We start from the raw sequence: 21,630 nt of genomic DNA on the forward strand, positions 1-21,630 counted from the left end.
GACACGAACAGAACTGTTCGTGAACAGTTCGGAATCGGTTTGATAAGAGCTCGGCTCGAGCTTGATTCGTTTGTACATGAACCAAGCTTGAGCTTATATTTATGGTTCAATAAATAAACGGACCAAACACAAACACAAACTCAAACTCAATGGTGTTCTGCTCGAATGCATATATATGAGATTTTTATATATTCTTTAATACCATTATCCAAACTATCAATTAAATGACAAATAAGGGATAATATTTTACATAACTTATCCAAGTAAAATACTAATATAATGTTAGATTAATAAAATTATTAGTAATATTATAGTACCTATTGGTAGAATATGGTTTATCAATTTATCGAATCAAGGCTCGAATAAGCTCGAAACTAGGCTCGAACTCAAAGAATTTTTATCAAGCCTGGCTCGATAAGGATTTTAAAGCTCGAACTTCTCGACCTTGAATTCAAACTCGGGAAAAAATAACCAAACCAAGCCACGCCTATTAGAGTTCGGCTCGGTTCGGCTTGTGTCCAACCCCTACGGTTACCCCTATTTATATAAACACCTTAACTCTCTCCACTCCCAAAAACGACATAACCTTTTCTCTCTCTAACTTCAAAAGCTCTTTCACCTTCTGCTTCACCCAATTCATAACAACAACAAAAAACACCCAAAAATAAAGTACGGAGTACCTTTTTATTTTTCTTTCTTTTTGACTCGTGATTTTGTTGATATATTTCGATCTCACCAAAGATCTATCGAGGATCTTCACCGTACAACAGTATAAAAGAAAAATGTTCGGAAATATCACGAGTGAAGAACATAAAGCGTTGTTTGTTGAAGAGACTAGTTTTTATAACCGCATTGTATTGGGATGTATTTTGCCGACGGTGATGTGGGATAATCTTCCCCATTTTTTCCAAACATGGCTCAGAAACTACATTGGTGCTGTCTCTTTGTACTTGGGTTCTAGCTTTCTTTGGTGCTTTGTTATTTATTATTGGAAGCGCAACCTATATGTTCCTAAAGGTACTTCTCTTTTCACCCTTTTTACTGTATTTATCTATTTTTACTAATGTGATTATCACTGTCTTTAGCTGATATCAAATTCGACTACTCTCATTTGTCATTTGTCATTTGTCATTTGTGGTTCTATCTATGATAGACCCTGTTTGGTTTGATGGAAAACATTTTCTAATAAAAATTGAATTTACCTAAAAAAATATTTGTAAGGAAAAATATAATTCCAACTAGTTTTCTTTTGTTTGGTACTTTATGAGAAAATTCACATAGCAAATGAAAATGGGAATATAGGGGAGTGGTGGATTGATGGGAAATAGAAGAAGGTAAGAAGGAAAAGTGGAAAAATGCTTTCTTCTTTTTAAATGTAAAATGTTTTCTGGCATATTGAGAGTTATTGGAAAATTATTTTAATTATACCCTTACGATAACAAACTAACCTAATACGATTACAAATGTCAAATCAATTTACAGAAAAATGTTTTACTCCAACCCAAACACTCCCTAAGCTATTGTGCTTTTTCTTACGGATGAGTTTTTCAGGAGATTTATTGGTCAAGTGGGGTTGTAAGAATCGTCACTATCATTCTATAATTAGAATGGACAATTTGACGATTGAATTTAATTTGTACGGAAGGAAGGATGATTCCAATACCGTAAACGGGTCCATCAATGGACATAAAAAAAACACCATCCGGTACACTTGGATTCGCCTAAGAATTTGTACTCCGATATATGGTATGGGCGGTGTGACTTTAAAGTTTTAATGATTTCATGGATTATTTACTAAATTTTAGACTAGTACGGCGTAGTATTTGCCTTTTTGTTTGCACCTGGTCTTTTATCAGACTGTTTTACATTTAGTTAATTGTCATAACACATTTAGCTTAAAGTAGTAAAGTGACGGTCTTTTACAAAAACTGCCAGACTTGACTGTTTTTTAAATTTAGAGTATTTATTTAGTTAAAGTGAGAGGCAGGTAGGGTTGAAGGATGGAAATGATGGAATTGGAATCATAGAATAGAACGATAGAAGGTGCTTCTCTCGTTTGATGTGAGGGTTTTTTCATGTGGACTTGTAAAGCTAATTGATTACTCCGTAATAAATTATCTTGGTTAATTATGTCAGGTGGTTGTCTATGGCCGGCACAAAGGTACTTTAATCATTTTAGAGGTGGTTTTCATGTTTTACTACGTTTCGGAAACACTTTGTAATAAATAGGACGTAACGCGTAATAGATACTCCGTAAATTCTAGTCATGTTACGTACACTAATTGACCACTTTGGTTGGTGGTGTTGTTTTTTTGTTAACATAATAATCAACTCGTAACATTTCCCTAAAAAACGATAATGAATCGGAATGAAATTTTTTACTATTACCGCCTAAATAAACGAGTTGATCAACTCCTCCCGATAACCCTGATTAGAGATCTAGAGGGTGCTATTTTGGGACTGTCAAGGGACCAACTCAACTAAAAGTTTAAGTTTATGACTGAAGCCCCAAGATTAGTTTTGTACTCTATCACTCCCTCTCACATGAAAGCCATTTAGGCTTGAAGTGTGGATGCAGCATAGGCATGCTCATACATAGCGCGAAACATTCCACTTTGAAATGAGGGGTGGATGAGATTCGAACCCGTGACCTTTGCGTCACGTTGGCACTGATACCATGTCAAGGGACCAACTCAACCAAAAGCTTAAACTTATGACTGAAGCCCCAAGATTAGTTTTATACTCTATCAGGTACAAGGGTTTGAAACTGGAACTACAATAATGATGTTCCAGAATGTTTCGAGGGTATATTTGTTTTGCTAATTGCATCATTAACCTATGTGGATTATGCAACTTAATTATTAGTATAATATAATACTTCGTACTATAATACTTCGTTCTCCGGAGTATTCTCATTTGTTTGTTGGAATCTCGAAGGCCTTGAAGAAGTCAATGGGGGGATGACTGGAAGACCATTGTTCTTTTATGTACTCGTAAGACTAATAAATTCAGGGGGTTTAAACTTTTAAGAACATTGCATTTTGATGTGTAGGATCTAACGGTTCTGTTGTGTGTGAAATCCTATGAAAAAAAGTTATTTGTCTGATTTATCTGAAGTGATTTAAACTTGTTTTACCCTCCCCATATTATTTAGAAATTACAATTATAATTTTCAGCCGTATTTTATTAAGAGTTATAATTACTACTTCGGGCTGTATTTTATTAAGAGTTACATGTCTATTTTTAGTAACTTCAACAATCATTACTCAATTATTTATTATTTCCCATGGATCCATTAAAATCATAAAAATTCAATTTTTTTTAAAGAATAAACAATTCAATTTTTGGTAACTTCACTTGCTTTATTCTATTTTTATTTTTAATTTTATAGTTACACAAGTTCTTATTTAAGGCTGGTGTGCAATAAATAGTATAAGGCATAAATAAAGTTAAGTTAAAATGCTTAAAAGTTATCATAATACAATGTAAAATTATCTTCTTTAATGATAAAAAAATCTGTAATAAAGATTCTCCTACAAAAATCACTAATAATGTACTTCGTATAAAGTAACCATGTAATCTTTTGAATATTTATCCATGAATTTTTTATAATATAAAAAGTTAAACCAAAATATGTTACTGAGTCAAAGTTATCAAAAATGGATTATCTCGATGTACAATTTTTTTTATTGTACACCGCGTGCGTGCAAGACTTTTTGTTATTGTTAGCTATCCACTTGCTTCACTAGGAGTATTACTTTCCCCATTCCACAAATATCGCACCATGTTGACTTTTTTTTTTACTATTCATGGTGTGCCTTTGACCATCTTTTGTTTAATATACGTAAGAAAATATGTAATTATGTACTCTGTAGAATTTTGTTAGATTCATATCGAGATATATATATATATATATATATATATATATATATATATATACTTTTTAAATATCAATTTTTTTTAAACTTTTACTATGCATATTCGAGAGTTCAAGAGTCAAATTAAAATTGTGTGTTGAGAAGCGTAAATTCAACATGGTACAATATTTAAAGAACAGAGAAAATATATAACATTGAAAAATTTGTAAAAAATAACCAACCTTTGTCCGTCTTATAAAATAGCATGATTTTTTTTATTAATTCAGGAATAATCTAAGCTTTGAAAAGTATCTTCCCAAAACGGTATTTGACCTGTTGATAACCCACTTTTTCTTTTTGTCTCCTTCTCCCCTTCCATGACAGCTTCTCTCCTTCAACACAACCCCGCACCTTTAAAAGACAAAGTTGATATGCTACTAAGATTGTAGGTCAAATATACTGTTTTGGAAAGGTTGTACTCCATCCGTCCCAAAATTACAGTCTTATATTTCAAATCGGGCGTCTCATAATGATAGTCATGTTTTCTTATTTTAATATAAAATCCTTCCTATATTATCCTTATTTGGGATCACAAACAAAAAAGTACATTGAACCCTTCCTCATGTACTATACCCCTTCCCAATGTACTTAATCCTTTTTACATGTACTCCCTCCGTTTCTTTTTGTTTGTTATCTTTGAACTTTTGCACGTTTATTAACGTATAATAAAGATTTTTTTTTAATTAAAAAAATACACCCAAGTAAAACCTCAATCCACTAATCATTACAACAACCAATAAAATTGTTTTATTTATAAAATGAACTAATAATTGAAAAGCACAAAGATTGATAACTTAATATATTTGGAAAATTGTAAAGAAATTTAATGAGTTGAAAAAATTGGACCAATTAAATTTAAAAGATGACACAAAAAATGATAGTATAATAAGTTTATAAATGGAAAGATACTCCCACGTAACAAACATTGTGAAACACCTTAAAATAAATACGTAACAAACAACCAGAAATAGAGGGAGTATAAATTAATCATTAATGTACTACTCCGTATATTTCAATTTCCACACACTATATTCCAATTTTCTTAAAATATACTTCGTATGTATTAGTCAAACATGACTATGATTTTAAAACGGATAGAGTATTACTTACTCATCAGAGTTATCGGTAGCATACACATATCTATGGGGTATGTGGACCCTCTATGCCTCCTCCATACGGTACAACACCTAAGATTATCAAATGGGCCAAAATATAGGAGATAAAAGAGGGGAAGTGAGTCATAGGACCTACGCACTTGACCAATGAGAGACATGAGTAGCCTTTGCGGATCATTGGTATTTGACGAGTTGACCTAAGAAAGTCAAAGTCAAAGATAAGCATGTGTGAATTTATGATGTGAGCTTCAAGTACCAAGTCCCAAGAGGCTGGTCTAACCAGTAGATATATCTGCGTAAAAGGCTCTAATGTTGGAACCTTCTTGAAAATAACAAAATTGGATGGTGTTGGTCTTTTGCAGTTTTGGGTTGTCTGACTACCTTCCAGTGCTCCCTTTCTAACACTTTGTTTATTGTTTTAAATCAAAAGAAAACATTCTAACCATATAAAATTAGATTAGAAAATTTAAACCACACGAGGATAAATAAGGCGAAGAAAACAAAATCATAGTACAAAGACGACGTTTGTAACTGATGATCTTAGGAAGACAAATGCCTAATTAATGGTAAAACTGCAGGCTTGTTGTCCATATAATGTATCATTGTGTTCAACTTTTATGACGAAGATAAGCTTTAAAATTTGATTATTGACCTAATTCCCTATGCATGATTTATGTGTTAATTTGACATTGATTTTAGATTGCATTCCGTCAAGAAGAGCAATGTATTTGCAAATATGTATAGCAATGAAGGGCATGCCGTGGTACACCCTACTTCCGACAATTTCGGAATACGCAGTAGAAAGTGGATGGACAAAGTGTATCCCTCGGATAAGTGAAGTTGGTTTTGTAGCCTATTTGGGGAACTTGCTAATTTATCTTTTGATCGTTGAGTTTGGGATTTACTGGGTGCATAGGGAATTACATGACATAAAGCCTCTATACAAGCACCTCCATTCATTTCATCATAGTTACAACAAGCAAAATACTCTTTCTCCTTTTGCTGGTAAGTTAAGTTATATTTCTACCAAAATGTTCAACTTTTCATTTAGGCTCCGTTTGGTAAGGCGTAAAACGTTTTCATTGTAAAACGATTTTCCATGGAAAACAGTTTTCAAGAGAAAACACAATTCCATACTAGTTTTCCTTTATTTGGTAATTTAAAGTAAAATAGGAGAAGATGGTGAAGATTGAGGGGAAGAATGGAGAGGAAGGTAAGAAGGAAAGAAGGAAAAGTGGTTTCCCTCTCTTTCAAATGGAAAAGGGTTTTTCATCTTTGAGAGAGTAATGGAAAATTGTTTTCTATCCCTTACCCAACCAAACAACGTAAAATGATAAAAAAAAAAAGGGGAAAATCGTTTTCAATGAAAACGTTTTACGCCCTACCAAACGGAGCCTTACTCGATCAAGCGTTAGACCTGTGTAACTGTTTGGCTAACCTGAGATATGTGCTGGTTCAATATTATTTTTCGTAATATATACTTACTCGATTTAATTTTTGGGTTGTTGTAGGTCTTGCATTTCATCCCATAGACGGCATTTTGCAGGCCGTTCCGCATTCATGTGCACTATTTCTTGTGCCTATCCACTTTACTACACATATATTCCTCATGTTTATGGAACTTTTATGGACAGCAAATATTCATGATTGTATCCATGGGAATGTATGGCCAGTTATGGGTGCTGGTTACCATACTATCCACCACACTACTTATCGACATAATTATGGCCATTATACGTTGTTGATGGACTGGATTTTCGGAACCCTTCGAGACCCTGCACTTGACGATGACGACGACGATAATGATGATGATGGCGATGACCCAAATAAGCTTTCTTAATGTGTGAAATCATGTTAGTAATTAGTATAGTACCTTCTCCATATTAAGATTGTATTTATATGTTTAGGGGAATGGCAATGGTTGGGTTAGCTGGTGATATTTAAACTGATAATTGTCATTAAATTATTCAAGATTAGGAAATTATCCTTGATTTGGGATTAAAAATTAATTTGCAATTTTAATTAGGTTTAGATTATAATTTCTTGTTATCTTCCTTTTTCTTGTATTGACAAACTTATGTGTAAAACCTCACTAATTATTTTGTATCTGCAAAAAATTTGTTGTATATTTGAAAGTTTATACTTAATTATTGGATTGTATGTGTTCATAGTATATATGTCCTATTTTTGTAATTGTTTTAGAATGTTGATGAACAACACAAATGATTTTTATTTCTTTTTATGTATGATATAATCGGCTATACCATGGACAACTGATTAACATTGTAGTATCGTATTAGATGTCGTTGAACTATTGGAAGTAGAGTGGGAATGGATCAGGCTGGCACATGGGTTTTATAAGCCCAATACGGAATTGGCCCAACCCGACATGAGAGACACACTGATGAGTCATGGAACGTTTATGGACATCATCAAATAAATTTGCATGAGCCTGCCACGAGGATGACCGGCTGATCCGCGTGTAGGTACACTTACTTTTAACGATTAACAAATGAACTTTAAAACTTGCATGGGGCCGCTGAATAGTAGGACGCAATATGACACATGGGGCCAAACCGTGTATGAACCTCGATTTACTGAATAGAGATACAAGCCTGTCACGCCACGACTTTTCCTTGACCTGTTTCAAACACGACATGTAAGGCATGAAACATTGAAACACATGGACCTACATGGCTTGACACATATATGCCCGACTCTAGTCGAAAAGGTGACATCAATAGCTGCATTAATAATAATTACTTACTATTGGATCTAAGACAAACTAAACATGCTAAAACTTTGAGTTCAAGTAATAATGATGAGAACTATTGTACCACGCATATACTTGATTTTAGAGATGATGATTGCCACCATGTAATTTCGTGGTCGTGTAATACGAGTATGTACTTAGTCAAATTGCCGGCATTATGAGTTGCGATCATCATCAACTCTTTGCATGCTTATAACTTATTGAATCATTGATGCAGCGCCCATGCAGAAAGGTCTCCCAATCGTGTTTTACTTTTAGCTAACAAAATCTACCTTTGGTAATGCTAATGCAATAATGCCAGATTTCTTTTACATATGTAATAAAATGGGAGTCTGCCCATTTGATTAGGTATTCGGGTAAGTTTCATGGTAATTAACGTTAAAAAAAGGTTTTATGGTAATTATACAACTCTAATTCGAAATTGTATGTTGTGTTTTGCAAATTTCAACTAAAATCATTCAATTTTAAGCGCTTGATTGCGTTGCATAAGCTGATAAGCCATATAGGTATTGAATTGCCTAGTTCCATTGTTAACTTCCTAGACCAAGACCATGTTTAATTAGTTAGGCACAATTGAACATGCATATGTACTTCCCGAAGAATGATATGATAATTGTGATTTACTAAATAAAGGGTGGACATAAAATACAAAAATCTGCCTCCGCTTCAAAATGATCTTTACACTTTTCGTTTTTACGTTTTATAATTTTCTTTTTCCTCTATTTTATTTTTGGACGTGAAAATTTACTATTTTACCCTTCGTGCCCCCACAATATTTACAATTTTCCACTCATTTTGTTCATTTTTTTCTTCTCCCACCCACTTTTTCTTACTTATTCATTTTTTCTTACTCCCGCCCATTTTTTTACACAATTTTCTTATTTTATTCATATTTTATTATATTCAAACAACTTTTCTACTTTTGTCTTAATATTTGTGCAAACCATAATTGTAAAGATCTTTATGAAACGGAGATAGTATTATGCATAATTTTGTAGTGGTATTATCCGGAGTAATGTGACGAGCACATTATGTTACAAACACAAAAAGAATGCACGAGTAGTACTAGTGATTGTCGATCTCAACAAACTCATTTTGGGATCTGGAGGGATTTCCTTATTTCCTCTCCTAAGACAGACTTTTTTTTCTTAGCTCAAATTTTAAACATACACTAAATGTGGGTGACTATAGCCAGTAGATCGGATCGAATCGAATCGGATCGGATCGGATTGAATCGGATCGGATTGAATTGGATCCATCTAATCAGGCTCTTCTTAGCCCCGACTCGGATGAAGAGCAATCAAAATCTAAATGTGGGTGACTATAGCCAGTAGCCATAGCTTGCAAAAATCTACTGTAGTCCTTCATCCTCCCCCCATTTTAATTTCTGCCACCAATATTTTTCTCAGTAGCATCAAATTCAATGAAGGCAACATTCTTTCTTTCACCTTCAAACATCCAATTAATTTCAACCCCATTTCTTGATTCTTTCCCTTCTTCGCCCTTTTCTTTCCCTACTAAACCCCTTATCCTCAAAAACCCAAAACCCCTAAATTCTCTCTCCTCCAATGCTTCTTCTTTCTTCCTCCAAATTCGATCCTTCAACACCAAAAACAGCGATGATAATATCAATGCGGATGATGAAATTAGCGAGGATAATAATACTAATAACAACAACAATGGAAGTACGATTTCAAATAGTAGTAATCAGGTTAAAATGCCGACTGCTCCATGGATGAAATCTCCCCTTTTACTTCCGCCTGATGAAGTTCTTGACCTCTCAAAACCTAATCAGAGGAAGAAGAAAATCTCCATTGCGGAAGCTTCTAAAGCTGATAGGTCACTTACGGAGAAAATTAGTGGAAGGAAGGGTAAGAAAGTAATAAAGAAAATAGTTCACAAAATTGAAAGGCTTCAAACTGAAACTAATTTGGTTGATACCAAGAAAAACTGGGTTGATACCCAGAAAAATTGGGATGATGTTGGAGGTGGGTTTTTGTTGGGTGATGGCGGGGAGTCAAAATTGGCGCGAAAACTGCCATGGGAGAAGGAAGAGAAGCTGGTTTTTGGGAGGTTAAAGAGAGAGAAAGTGGTTACGGAGGCTGAATTGAGGTTGGATGAGGAATTGTTGAAGAGATTGAGGAGAGAAGCCTCAAAGATGAGGAAGTGGGTTAAGGTGAAGAAAATTGGCTTTTCTCAAGATGTTGTGGATGAGGTTCATTCAATTTGGGCTAACAGTGAGCTTGTTATGCTTAATTTTGATTTGCCTTTGTGTAGAAATATGGATAGAGCGCGGGAAATTGTTGAGGTTTGTTGCTAATTTACTAAATTTAATTTCTTTTAGATTTTAAATATGCAGTATCATATTTTCCGAGTATGTAATTGGTTAAGGAAGTATATAGACTAATAGAGAAAGGAAGGGTTGCTAGATTTATATCTCTTTAGTATCATGTTTAACTGATATGATCATGCTATGCTGAGTCTTTCCAGAGGCATAATGAGTGGTGCCAAATTATGTGGTTTATGTGATATATGCTGAGTTTGATGTTGTAATTACTTTTTGTATTCAGATGAAAACGGGAGGTTTAGTTGTGTGGAGTAAGAAAGATAATCTGGTTGCGTATAGAGGGTGCGATTATCTTTCAAGGAGGTGGTCTCGAAAGGGTAGGGTTTCTGTTCAACCTGCAGATGATGGACAAATGCCTGGTTTCACTGTTGATGAAGAGAAGTTGGATGTTAACTTGACTTATTCTGAACAAAGCTATAAGCTTGAAACTAAGGACATAGAAAAGGATTCTTCGTCAGATGGGTTATTGATGGACAGGAATTTGGGGATTAAACTGACTGATAGATCACTGTATGAGAGGGAAGGCGATAGATTATTGGATGGCTTGGGACCTCGTTTTGTTGACTGGTGGTATCCAAAGCCTTTGCCGGTGGATGGAGACCTGCTACCAGAGGTAGTTCCTGGATTCAAGCCACCGTTTAGGCTTTGCCCACCTCGTGTTCGGCCCCAGTTGATGGATGATGAGCTCACATACCTGAGGAAACTTGCTCGCCCTTTACCAGTACACTTTGTCCTTGGTATTTTCTGGGTGGCTCTGAGGCTAAAGCATCTTATATATAGTGGTGTTTTTTAGTAAAGCATTGACATCTTTTTGATGCATTTACAGTTTAAGATATATGCTTGTTAGACCAATTAATGTTGTTTATGGCCTATTGCAAATTTGGCAGATTTTACCAATGAATAGAAGCTCGCGATCTTATGATTGAACACCAATGCTCTTATTTTGCAAAGGACTAGGAACTAAAATATGTTGAGAACCCAAGTATTATGATGATGAATTGTGTTGGAAGAATGTTAGATACACGAAGTAGTGGCTCCTTTTAGGTCTTTGAATTTATATTTTCTTGTATTATTTCTGAATTTCTCCCCACATGAATCTTTGTTTCTTATAGAACAAAGTGTGCACATATGTTTTGTTTATATGGTGAACAAATATTTACCAGTATAAAACTTATGAGGCATTGATTACTGTAATTTTGATGTTATTGAACTTTGAGTATATCTCATTTTTGTTGCATGGTTTTCTAGTTATACCTTTACAACTGCTTGCATCAGGGTCCGAACTGGGTGCTGTAGTTGTGACCGACCCTGCATGTTACTGTTTTTTGTGTTTGGTGTGCTTACCATTAAATATTGACCTGTTTTCATTGTCTTTCTGCGTCGATAGGAAGGAACTCCAAACTTCAAGGTCTTGCTGTTGCCATCTTGAAATTGTGGGAGAAAAGCGTATTTGCCAAAATTGCTGTGAAGTGGGGTGTCCCTAATACCAATAACGAATTCATGTCCTCTGAGCTCAAGGCAAGTCATTTTCCCATAAAAGTATGATAGTTTGTATAATTGTATGTCGGTTCAGATTTCAGATGCATCAGCTGCTGAATTGGGTCTTCTGTTGTTAGATTCTTGCTTGTTCTATTACGAAAAATAGGATATCATGAAAAAATGTAGAGGCTTTATCTTTTGTGACATAATACGCAAGAATATACATTCCCTTGTGCAATTAAACAGCTTTTCAGATGCTCGTGTGAGTGTGTTATTATATAGTTTTAATGTTTTTTGACTTCGTAACCAGTCTAATTAGCTTCTACGACTTCTGTCCTACAAACCCCAAATTTTGAAGGGAGGAACTTGATGTTATCTTACTTTGAACTAAAATCTATAAGTAAGAATTATCTTATAGTATAGTTTTGAACTTTTTTGAAAATCATACTAAGGTTTTTACTATTGCGATGAACACAATGCCAATAGATTTTAAAGAAGAATTGGTCCTTCTCCATGAAGGATAAAGTTCTGAGTCATACTTCTGATATGTGTGAGAAGATTTCATACAGTAACATGTATTATCTGCAGCATCTTACAGGAGGAGTTCTATTACTGCGTAACAAGTTCTTCATCGTTCTCTACAGAGGCAAGGATTTCTTACCAGGCAATGTTGCAAATGCTGTAATTGAGAGGGAAATAGAGCTCCATCAGTGGCAACTTCATGAAGAAGACGCACGGCTTAAAGCATCAGGGGTTCTTGATTTTAATGATGAAACATCAGCAGATAGAAGTATCGTTGGAACATTTTCAGAATTCCAACACATCCAAACGATTTGCAGGAATGTACACCACATAAACAACGAGGCTGCAGTTAAGATAGAAGCTGAAAAAGAAAGATTAGAGAAGGAATTAAGAAAGCAAGAACACAAACTTGCCATTGTAAGAGTCATACTTTTTATTCTGCTTTAACTTTATACTCCTTTGGGTTAATTTAGCTGAAAAAATTTGTGCTGAATTTGCAGCTCAAACTCAAAATTGTGAAGGCAGAAAAAGATCTAGGGAAATTAGATTCCGCCTGGATGTCTTCTGAACAAGAGCCTGATCAAGAATTGATAACTGAAGAGGAGAGAGAGTGTTTCAGGAAGATAGGTTTGAAGATGGACAACATTCTAGTTTTGGGTAAGAAATGACATGATATTTGAAATATTTTTGCAAAAGTTGTTTGTTTAGTTTTGTCAATGGCATGTCAACTACTAAGTAATTGGTTTGATTATCTTGTTGTTCTCAGGGAGACGAGGGGTCTTTGATGGAGTAATAGAAGGTGTACACCAGCACTGGAAGCACAGAGAACTTGTGAAAGTTATTTCAATGCAGAGATCATTTCTACAGGTCCTTTATACTGCTAGATCACTGGAAAGAGAGAGTGGTGGAATACTAGTATGCATCGAGAAGCTAAAGAAAGGCCACGCCATTATTATCTACCGCGGGAAAAACTACAAGCGTCCCATTGATTTTGGTGGAGATCTACTTAATAAAAGGAAAGCACTGAAACGATCTCTTGAAGTTCAAAGACTTGGAGTGAGTAAAACTCTTAAAACTTGCATTTTCGTTTGATTTTGGTTTAATACTTGGTAAATACTTATTTTTATTTGTTTTATGTTGTTTCCCACCAGTCCCTTAAATTTTTTGCTTATCAAAGGGATAAGGAAATAGCAGAATTGAAGCTCAAACTGGTTAGATTGGCTTCATACTTTAGTTTCAAATCTCATTTTAGATTTTCTTTTGTGCATCTCAAATTCTCATGCCCATGAACTTCATTAAACCTCTGCAGGTTGATTTAAAGAGTAGGCGCAACAAAAACTTCTGAAACTATACACGATGGTTGAGGTAGGATACCAAGTATAGGAGTTTGAATACTTCCAGCTCCAACGCTTGTGCTCTCAGGAAATGACTCAAATTCCAGCTGCAGTCCATTGATATTAATTATTAAACTGTCAATAGATCCTAGCAGGCAAAAGATCAAGTGCCTGCTGGATTCATTTAGGTGAGGAAATGTAATGTTCCTTGTGGATATGTGCTCAGAATACGAAACCACACATGAATATCAGATGATAGATTCTTCTTCTATGATGCAATGTTGTACAAGTCTGCAAAGTTCACATTTTTATTACAGTCAATGATTAGAAGATACAAATACAGTGAATGATTGTGAATATTTGTACATTCTTTGAATACTTATCTCATCAATCTAATTATCTAAATCAAATTTGTTTCGGGTTTTCACTTATTTTTACATCCGAATTATTCGAGGTTTTATTTAATTTGGTAAATAATCAATCAAATTGAAACACCTGGAATTTCAAAATTAACAGGGTCTAAGCACAGTTTTGATGTAATTCCCCTGTACACCGTATTAATTTCCCTTTGCTGGGGTGTAATCTGGAAAACGGTACGAGGGTGACCTGCCACCATGAACTCAGTCTTAAGAAGAAACAAAGAAGTATGCAGCTAAAGTAGAAGAAATCACTTGCTAAAAACTCTGAATTATACACGCATCAAGTACAGCTAGTAGAGAACAATGGGAGAGGGTGCTCTGTTGTGGCATTTTCTGTTTGGAGGTATTGACTAAAAAACAACTCAAAGAATTAACACACTCAATAATCTATACTTTTGGAGATAATACATATTGTTACAGAAATAAAACCACCTTCTAGGGTGTCACTTAGTATAGATGTATCACCATAATAACCCCTTTTTTCTCCTAAATCTGTCAACCTGATCAGTGCTCATTCGTGACTTTTCGGGCTTGCTATTCTTCTTGGATTTTTCAAGCCGGCTATCTAAGCTGTTTCTAGAAACATCTGGAAGCTCAGGCTTCAACTCAAATGTGTCTGGATTTGATACCGCAGTGGATAACTTGGATGGATTTTCTGAAGCCTTGCTTTGACTGTCTGATTCAACTGTGGATTCTTTGGAACACCCGTTTGATGAGGACTCTACAGCTGGATCTTTAGTACCGTTTGAGCTTGGTTTAAATTTGTTGAGATATGATACAAACTTCTTCAAGTGTCTGATATATTCAGGGTAGAGCTCGAGATTGCAATGTCCACCCCCGCTCAGCCACAAGGGTTCATACTTTTCCTTACAGAGCTCGTGAAGTTGTTTCCCGTGGGAATAGTCGACAACTTCATCAGCAGTCCCCTGACAGAAATCCATGCATCCAACAAATGTTCAGCTACTAACATTATTAATTTTTTAGGTTCACACTATCCAGGAAGAGACCACCAACATTATAATCTCAATCCATTAAAAAGAACTGTCATCAAAAGAATTATAGCCCCACACACACATAAACACACACAAATGAATACCAACGGCTCAATTGTCTTACTTTTATGATATTTTTTCCGGGCAAAGAACACCGGCCATAATTTACCGTAAGAGACGCAAAGGCACAGAACATACACTTGCATTCTTTTATTTTTATTTAGGCGGGTGTGCTAAGAGTTTAGAACACCGATCATAATTTACCAAAGACACGAGTCTAACTACTAAAGTTGATGACAATTATTATGGTATATGCCTATGGGTGGTCTCTCTCACATTTCTCCTCATATATGAGTGGAAAATGTGAGAGGGTACACTGTGCACCCAGGGTGGGCTAATATGTCCTATTAGGTTAAGCCTTATCGGTTTCCATGCAGGTGAAAAGAAAAACTAGCATCTAGATTCTGGAATCACAAAATCTGGACGCAGTAAACAGTGAAACTAATGCTTCATAATTCAGGTTCTAGTCAGGAAAGCGTAATAAGCCACCATAAAAATGGTAGGTCTAGTATATCATGAGGCAAAATTTTAAACAAAAAATTGAAAGCGTTGCAGTGAATCTTTTCAAGGTGATTATGTCTATAAGACTCAAATAGTCAAAAGTCTATAAAAAATGAATCACTAATGTTCTCAAGTAATTTCATGTAGAAAAGCCACCCATCTGGCACGACATTATAGTATAGCAAGTTGCCAATGCCCTTCCTCAAGCCATAAGAAACCATTTGGATAATCCACCAACTAACTGAAAAACTCAAACCACTAATCAGTCATTTCTCCTTAATCAAGCTCTAAGACTCTAATGGCAAAAAAGATCAGGATAAAAAAGGTGGCATCACTATGGCACTATCAATAGAGCTTTTGCCTTATACTCTAGAGACACTAATGGCCATTGTTTCAATTTTGAGCTTTGAATTGTAACAAACTAAGTGCTCCCTATTTCTTTGTGCTTCCAATCTTGCCTTTCCAACAAATGTGTAAAGAGTCAGCCTCCAGGCATGTGAAACCCCTTCTTTCACATACGAAGTATAACATTGTTGACAGGAGGTTCGTAATCAGCGAAGTGCTTCCAATGCCAACAAATGTATTGTAACAAGAAAGATTAACGAAGAACAACAAACAAGAACACACAGATTTTACATGGTTCACTAACAATGGATTACTACGTCCACAAGAGGAGATATTGGTCTTGAGGAAAACTGATTACAGAATTAGGCTTGGTTAAGTCATAATGAGTTTATATATTACCTCGAAACAGAAATAGTAGGCCTGAAAAATAAGCATAAACTAAAAACCATAGCCCAATATAATTTGTACCGACTCCTATGCTGGGTCATTCAAAGGGACAGGCTAGTTAAGGGATATCCAACAAAATGCGTTCTACAACAACTCTAGGACAAGGAAGTATTGTCCAACAATTTATCTATGGACAAACGGTTTAGTTAAACAACATTCACAATGGATATAAAGTTTACAAACGATATGCCAGCAATAGAAGCATTAGTAGTAAACTTACACTGTAGACAAAGCTGTCAGATAGATAGATATAACTAGTAACAAACTTATGGCAGAGCAGTTAGCAGGAACATGTACGGCATAGCAAAGCATTTTCTGTATTGAATAACTAGTAAGAATACTTTTTTTTTTACAGGTTAACAATGTTTTTCCCTTCATTCCATACAAGGATTTAGGTGTCAAATGTTTGCAAAGGTCATCATAAGCTCATTGATAGAAAGTAAGAAACTGCAAATCCAAAGCCACTGAAGACAAAATATAAATAAAGAAAAACACGAACTTACATGTATCACTAATACTGGACAATTCAACTGGGCAATTTTGTCAACGTTCTGAGACAAAGTGAAGAAGAAAAGTAAGCCCCAGAAGTGAAACAGTTTGTGTGATAAAATACGAAGTATCTAACTTCTTTTATCCTGTTGCTTGAACTTTTTTATTAAATTTTGTTACCTTGTAAATATCAAACCAATATGTCCTTTTAACAGGATAGAGTACCCTCACTCCAGAAAGGATTGGGCTATGAAGAACCACCCCTCTCAGGTTAGGGGTACGTGCAGCTAGATCAACTGTAGGGCCACTGCCAACAGACTGACCATACAATATTAATTGCTCATCTTTCACCCCATACTGCTCCTTCAGGCATTTATATGCTGCATCAACGTCGGCGTATGTATTAGATTCAGTAGGCTGTTCCAAGGAAAAAAAATGATTGTTATGACAGCATAAAGATCCTATACGTAGTAATAAATAAATTCGTTCTTGGAAAGTGCAGAAACAAAAGAAGCCAAACCTTTATCAACTATATGAGGCTGACTACAAACATTTGCAAGACAAGATGGACAAAATCACATGAAAACACAAACTTTAAACTTTAGATTAATGAGATACGCGAAACTAAATTATTCATCATGTATATCACTATTTCTGATTGAATCTACCATATGGCTACAAACAACTAAAAGGCACCCTTCAATCATGAAAACTCAAACCTCAAAAAATTTAAGCGCCAGCCCACGGAAGCTGTCAAGCTGATTATGTATACTCTAGACTCTGTATCTTCTTTGAGACCAGAATAAAGTTTAGTTATCAGACCCAAACAGCAAGCATTACAATTTCAATTCTTTAGAAATCATGAAATATCTGACCCACAAAGAATGATGCGTGTGCAAACAAACGACGGTAATATCAAGAAAATGAACTTCCAAATTTACCAAATTCGTCAACTGCAGGTTGGGCTATATAATTGATGGATAATCATAGACATGACTGTAGAATAGGTATGACAGTATACAGCCAATATGAGAAAACACCTAGCATGGAGAAAGGTATTTCTGGGCCCTGGATGAGGGGGCGTTAGTTCATGCAAATTATTAAAGTTCTCTTTCATTACCACCTTGGGCATGGAAGTTAGAAACATTGAACATGACACTTTGCAAAAAATAATGCTCCAAAAGAAAATTTTAGATTGCAGAGACACTTAAACCAACTGGCTAGTAAATTGATATAGAACATTTCATTGCTAGCAAGCACGCAGAAAATAGTAGGCCCTACCTTCCCCGTTGATTGTCCATATCCGGAGTAGTCATACCTGGAAAAAAAAATAGCAACATAATGTGATCAGAAACACTAACTTTCAGGACACAATATGTTGTGGTATTAGAAAATTGACAAGCTTGATGAACAACATCAATGCCTGATTTGTAACACCGCATGACACACACATACGGCCAGCTATAATAACATTAGAGTTAGACCAAGTAGTCTAATTAGAACAAGCACACATCAGCAAACACAGAGTCAAAATCCACTGTTGGACTGCTCCGTACAAGCTTGTCTTGTGTCCCATTACTTGCTCACTACCTCAAGTGATAAAGTCCCTTTAACTTTAAAAGATAGACTTTAGCTAGTTGAGACACATAGTAGGATAGAGGATCTATATTCCTTGATTTTAATTAATGTCCACTAATATCAGATAACTTATAAGATATGCTTACAATCATAATACGGGCCATTTAACCAAAGCAGAACATCCTGTCCAAGGATATATTATTACAGATACCACTGATAAAGAGAGCAAGTAAACACCATGGCCAATAACTCGAATCCCATTACCAATATCCAGATGGAAATAATTGGAATTTATATTTACCGAAACAATACCCAACAGAAAACAAAACGTTTCCCAATTATGATAATCAAGCGCCTCCACATCCAAACTTCTGCATTGTATCTTCACATAACTTTCTGACACATAATGTATCAAGTTCAAGCCACACCATAGAAGTTCTTTCCTCTATTTAAGCACAACAGACCTTCTAAATGCGGTCGATCTATTTCCTTTTAAAGGCTTGCGAAGAAGAATAAGCTTTAATTTTCAAGTCACTCCATCTCATTTCTCCTCCTCCTTCCCACCTCTAGTTCCTAACATCTGTTTATAGCTTGTCTTTCCTAATTACAACATAAACTTTCCATTTAAGATAGATATCCTACACAATATTCTAAAATCCAGATTGTAAAATTCATGACTTAATCCTCTCTCTTGTCCATTTATCCAAGTCCAAACCTCTAATTAACCAAATTGACCAAAATCCTAAGTGTATTATCTACTTGAATGAAATTGCCAATTTACCATCTTGTATACCTTAAAATTATAGTATTTCATGCTTTTAATGCAAACACACTTTCAGCAAAAACACCCTTGAAAGCTAAAACAGATCAAAGATTAATGAAATTACCCCATAAGATTAACACGAAGGCGATTGCTGAGCTCAACAAAAAGCTCAAACATTTGACCTAAATCAGCAGCATTGCCATGAGAATAAAGCAAAGTAGATGAGGCTTTAGGGTGCTTCACATACACCGCAACGACGTCGTTTCCCCTCCGATTTCGGAGCTTCAAAACATCAACACCATCCCTTCTTGGAACCTCAGGTATTGACAATTTCTCAACGCCGCAATCCTCGTCGGCGATTACCGTGTACGACGGAGGGGCTGGAGGGAAAAATGCGAATTTAGCAGCGATAGATGAAGTCACTCCCCCCATTTTCTCTCTCTCATCAGATACCCCTGTTTCATACACTTCTTCCTCCAAACATCTCTAAGTTTCCGATTACCCGGAAAAATTTTCTGCTTAAATCCGATAACCCAGAAAAGATTTTAGCTCAAACTAACAGCCCAAACAAATTTTAGCTAAAATACGATGACCAAGAAGAAATTGCTGACTACCCGGATAAATTTGAGCTAAAATACGATGACCCAGAAGAAATCGCTGACTATCCAGATAAATTTCCAGCTCGAAATCGATGACCCGGAAAAAATTTCAGCTCAAATTCGATAACCCAGAAAAAATTGAGCTAAAACACGATGAACCCAGGAATTTTTTTAACTACCCAGACAAATTTCCAGTTCAAAATCGATGACCCAGAAAACAGATTGAGCTCAATTAATCCCTGAAAAGAGGAGGGGGTAAGGGAAGAGGAATCTTTAGGGTGTGGGGTTTTTGAACGTTGGAAGAGGGAAGTCAGCTTTTGATTTTGGAGAGAGGAGAGAGAAAAGGGGTATTTGTGAATTGTGATGACGGCGACAATGGGGGGATGTAATCAAATTGTATGATTTTTAATGAAATTCAGAAGTAGGATAGATTGTATGATTTTAAATGAAATTCAGAAGTAGGATAGAAAGTTGCAGAGCAGTAGAATAATTGCTGAATTACAGAGTATGAGAAAAAAAAATTAAATATTATGGTAAAAAGTTTTGGATTGTTTTTGATTGATATGATATAACTGGGTGTGGACTGTTGAGGAAGATTAAGGTTTTGTAATAGGATTGGTGAAATGTGCTTGTTGTATCACTTATTCACTTGTTATTCAATCAACATTTCATGGATATTTTCTAACTTTGGTCAATTCAACTCCTAGTCTTTACTACTCCCCATTCCACAACGGGAAACTATTTCCACCATAAAACTTGTATAACATGTTAAATTTAATTTTACTACGCAATTTACTTATCCATACGACGACTGGTAGAGTCAATTGTGCTATAAAAATGTTTGCTTTGGTTGTTAGTTAATATAGTTATGAGTAATGATAACTTTTTAGATAAATGCTAACAAGAATCATTATTTCTCTCCTTTTCTATTTATTACCAACATATTTGTTGGCAATTTTACCAAATAAAAAGGATAATAAAATGATATAAAAAACAGTTACCTTTTTATTTTAACTGAGAAAATCAATTACCTATCTTATTGTGTGAAAATGGAATCAAGCTATTATTGTTTGGGTTGTTGGTGATGCTAGCCTATTAATGGTTGTTGTTTTGTTGATGATGAGATTATTGGTAGGGCTGAGGAAGAAGGGATAAGGGAAAGAAAACGGATGAGGATGTGTGTGGCACCATGGCCTAGGAGAAGTTTAAGTTCAAAAAAATATTTGGAAATAAAACTCCAACATAAGTTCAAGTAAAAGTTTCCTCCATCTCTGTTCTCACGGATTCTACAAACCTTGTTAATACTCTACTGCATGGAGGCCACTCAGACATTAGTCAGGCTTGGACAATCTCCAAAATCCTTCATCGGGGGAAATTGTTCACAAATGCATCGTATACAAGGTGGAGAGAGCGCAGGTTCACCAAGCTCACATGCGCGCCAAGTCTGTTGTTATGGACGGGATCGTTTCTACTCTACATCCACTGGAGCCTGATAAGATTTCTTATTTTCTGTCTTTTTTAGTTTTGCTATGTAGTAGTTTTTCTGTTTCTTGTTCACTTATCCTATGTATAAAAAAAAAGTTCAAGTAAAACTTAGAATAAAATCGATTTTATGATGATAAAAAAAAGACGCTCTAGATTAATTTAAAAGTCAAAATAATTAAGAACCAAAATTGGATTAACTAACCTACATAAGTATATAATTGAATAGCAAATTTTCTCTAATTAATTTCTATCAAAATGCTAACTTAATAAAGATAGTGACTTCATTTCTCTATCTACTAGTCTTATATGCACGCGATGCGTGCGAGATAATATCAGAACTTTAAATTTTTTTATTGCAACTAATGACCAAAAATAATACGAAGTATGCCACAAAATTTGTTCACAAAGTTCATCCAAAGAAAAATTATACATCATCCCTATCTAAATAGTAACCGACAAAAGTGA

At 35.2% G+C, this 21,630-nt stretch overlaps 3 protein-coding genes across 4 annotated transcripts; 2 read left to right on the plus strand and 1 right to left on the minus strand.

The window, feature by feature from the left end:
• The first annotated feature begins 583 nt into the window (after window positions 1-583).
• LOC110801644 (delta(7)-sterol-C5(6)-desaturase) lies at window positions 584-7,187 on the plus strand. Its single transcript, XM_022007018.2, has 3 exons — window positions 584-1,017; window positions 5,732-6,037; window positions 6,544-7,187. The coding sequence occupies exons 1-3, from the start codon at window positions 783-785 to the stop codon at window positions 6,870-6,872; spliced, it is 870 nt and encodes a 289-aa protein (XP_021862710.2). The 5' UTR covers window positions 584-782; the 3' UTR covers window positions 6,873-7,187.
• Window positions 7,188-8,846: 1,659 nt separating this feature from the next.
• Window positions 8,847-13,914, plus strand: LOC110801606 (chloroplastic group IIA intron splicing facilitator CRS1, chloroplastic). Of its 2 annotated transcripts, XM_022006972.2 has the most exons (8): window positions 8,847-10,113; window positions 10,376-10,889; window positions 11,540-11,670; window positions 12,220-12,570; window positions 12,654-12,810; window positions 12,920-13,209; window positions 13,305-13,364; window positions 13,463-13,914. In XM_022006972.2, the coding sequence occupies exons 1-8, from the start codon at window positions 9,229-9,231 to the stop codon at window positions 13,496-13,498; spliced, it is 2,424 nt and encodes an 807-aa protein (XP_021862664.2). In that variant the 5' UTR covers window positions 8,847-9,228; the 3' UTR covers window positions 13,499-13,914. The 2 variants fall into 2 exon arrangements, with proteins under 2 accessions (XP_021862664.2, XP_056696854.1); XM_056840876.1 differs by lacking the exon at window positions 13,305-13,364 and having other exon boundaries at window positions 8,937-10,113.
• A 180-nt stretch (window positions 13,915-14,094) lies between these two features.
• LOC110801599 (uncharacterized) lies at window positions 14,095-20,326 on the minus strand. The gene is made up of 5 exons (XM_022006958.2): window positions 19,206-20,326; window positions 18,022-18,058; window positions 16,921-17,157; window positions 16,755-16,802; window positions 14,095-14,832 (listed from the first exon to the last, which is right to left on the minus strand). Exons 1-5 carry the CDS (start codon window positions 19,511-19,513, stop codon window positions 14,368-14,370), a joined length of 1,095 nt encoding a protein of 364 aa, XP_021862650.1. The 5' UTR covers window positions 19,514-20,326; the 3' UTR covers window positions 14,095-14,367.
• Between the last annotated feature and the right edge of the window lie 1,304 nt (window positions 20,327-21,630).

The sequence above is a fragment of the Spinacia oleracea genome, chromosome 1 (assembly GCF_020520425.1).
Source record: "Spinacia oleracea cultivar Varoflay chromosome 1, BTI_SOV_V1, whole genome shotgun sequence".
Taxonomy (NCBI): Eukaryota; Viridiplantae; Streptophyta; class Magnoliopsida; order Caryophyllales; family Amaranthaceae; genus Spinacia; species Spinacia oleracea.

Coding starts and splice junctions, on each gene's coding strand:
- LOC110801644 (XM_022007018.2), top strand. CDS start 783: ATGTTCGGAAATATCACGAGTGAAGAACATAAAGCGTTGTTTGTTGAA. Junction 1,018..5,731: donor CAACCTATATGTTCCTAAAG/GTACTTCTCTTT, acceptor CATTGATTTTAG/ATTGCATTCCGTCAAGAAGA. Junction 6,038..6,543: donor TACTCTTTCTCCTTTTGCTG/GTAAGTTAAGTT, acceptor GGGTTGTTGTAG/GTCTTGCATTTCATCCCATA.
- LOC110801606 (XM_022006972.2), top strand. CDS start 9,229: ATGAAGGCAACATTCTTTCTTTCACCTTCAAACATCCAATTAATTTCA. Junction 12,571..12,653: donor AAGAACACAAACTTGCCATT/GTAAGAGTCATA, acceptor CTGAATTTGCAG/CTCAAACTCAAAATTGTGAA. Junction 12,811..12,919: donor GGACAACATTCTAGTTTTGG/GTAAGAAATGAC, acceptor TGTTGTTCTCAG/GGAGACGAGGGGTCTTTGAT.
- LOC110801599 (XM_022006958.2), bottom strand. CDS start 19,513: ATGGGGGGAGTGACTTCATCTATCGCTGCTAAATTCGCATTTTTCCCT. Junction 16,803..16,920: donor ATTGGTTTGATATTTACAAG/GTAACAAAATTT, acceptor ACTTTGTCTCAG/AACGTTGACAAAATTGCCCA. Junction 14,833..16,754: donor GTCCAGTATTAGTGATACAT/GTAAGTTCGTGT, acceptor GATTTCTGTCAG/GGGACTGCTGATGAAGTTGT.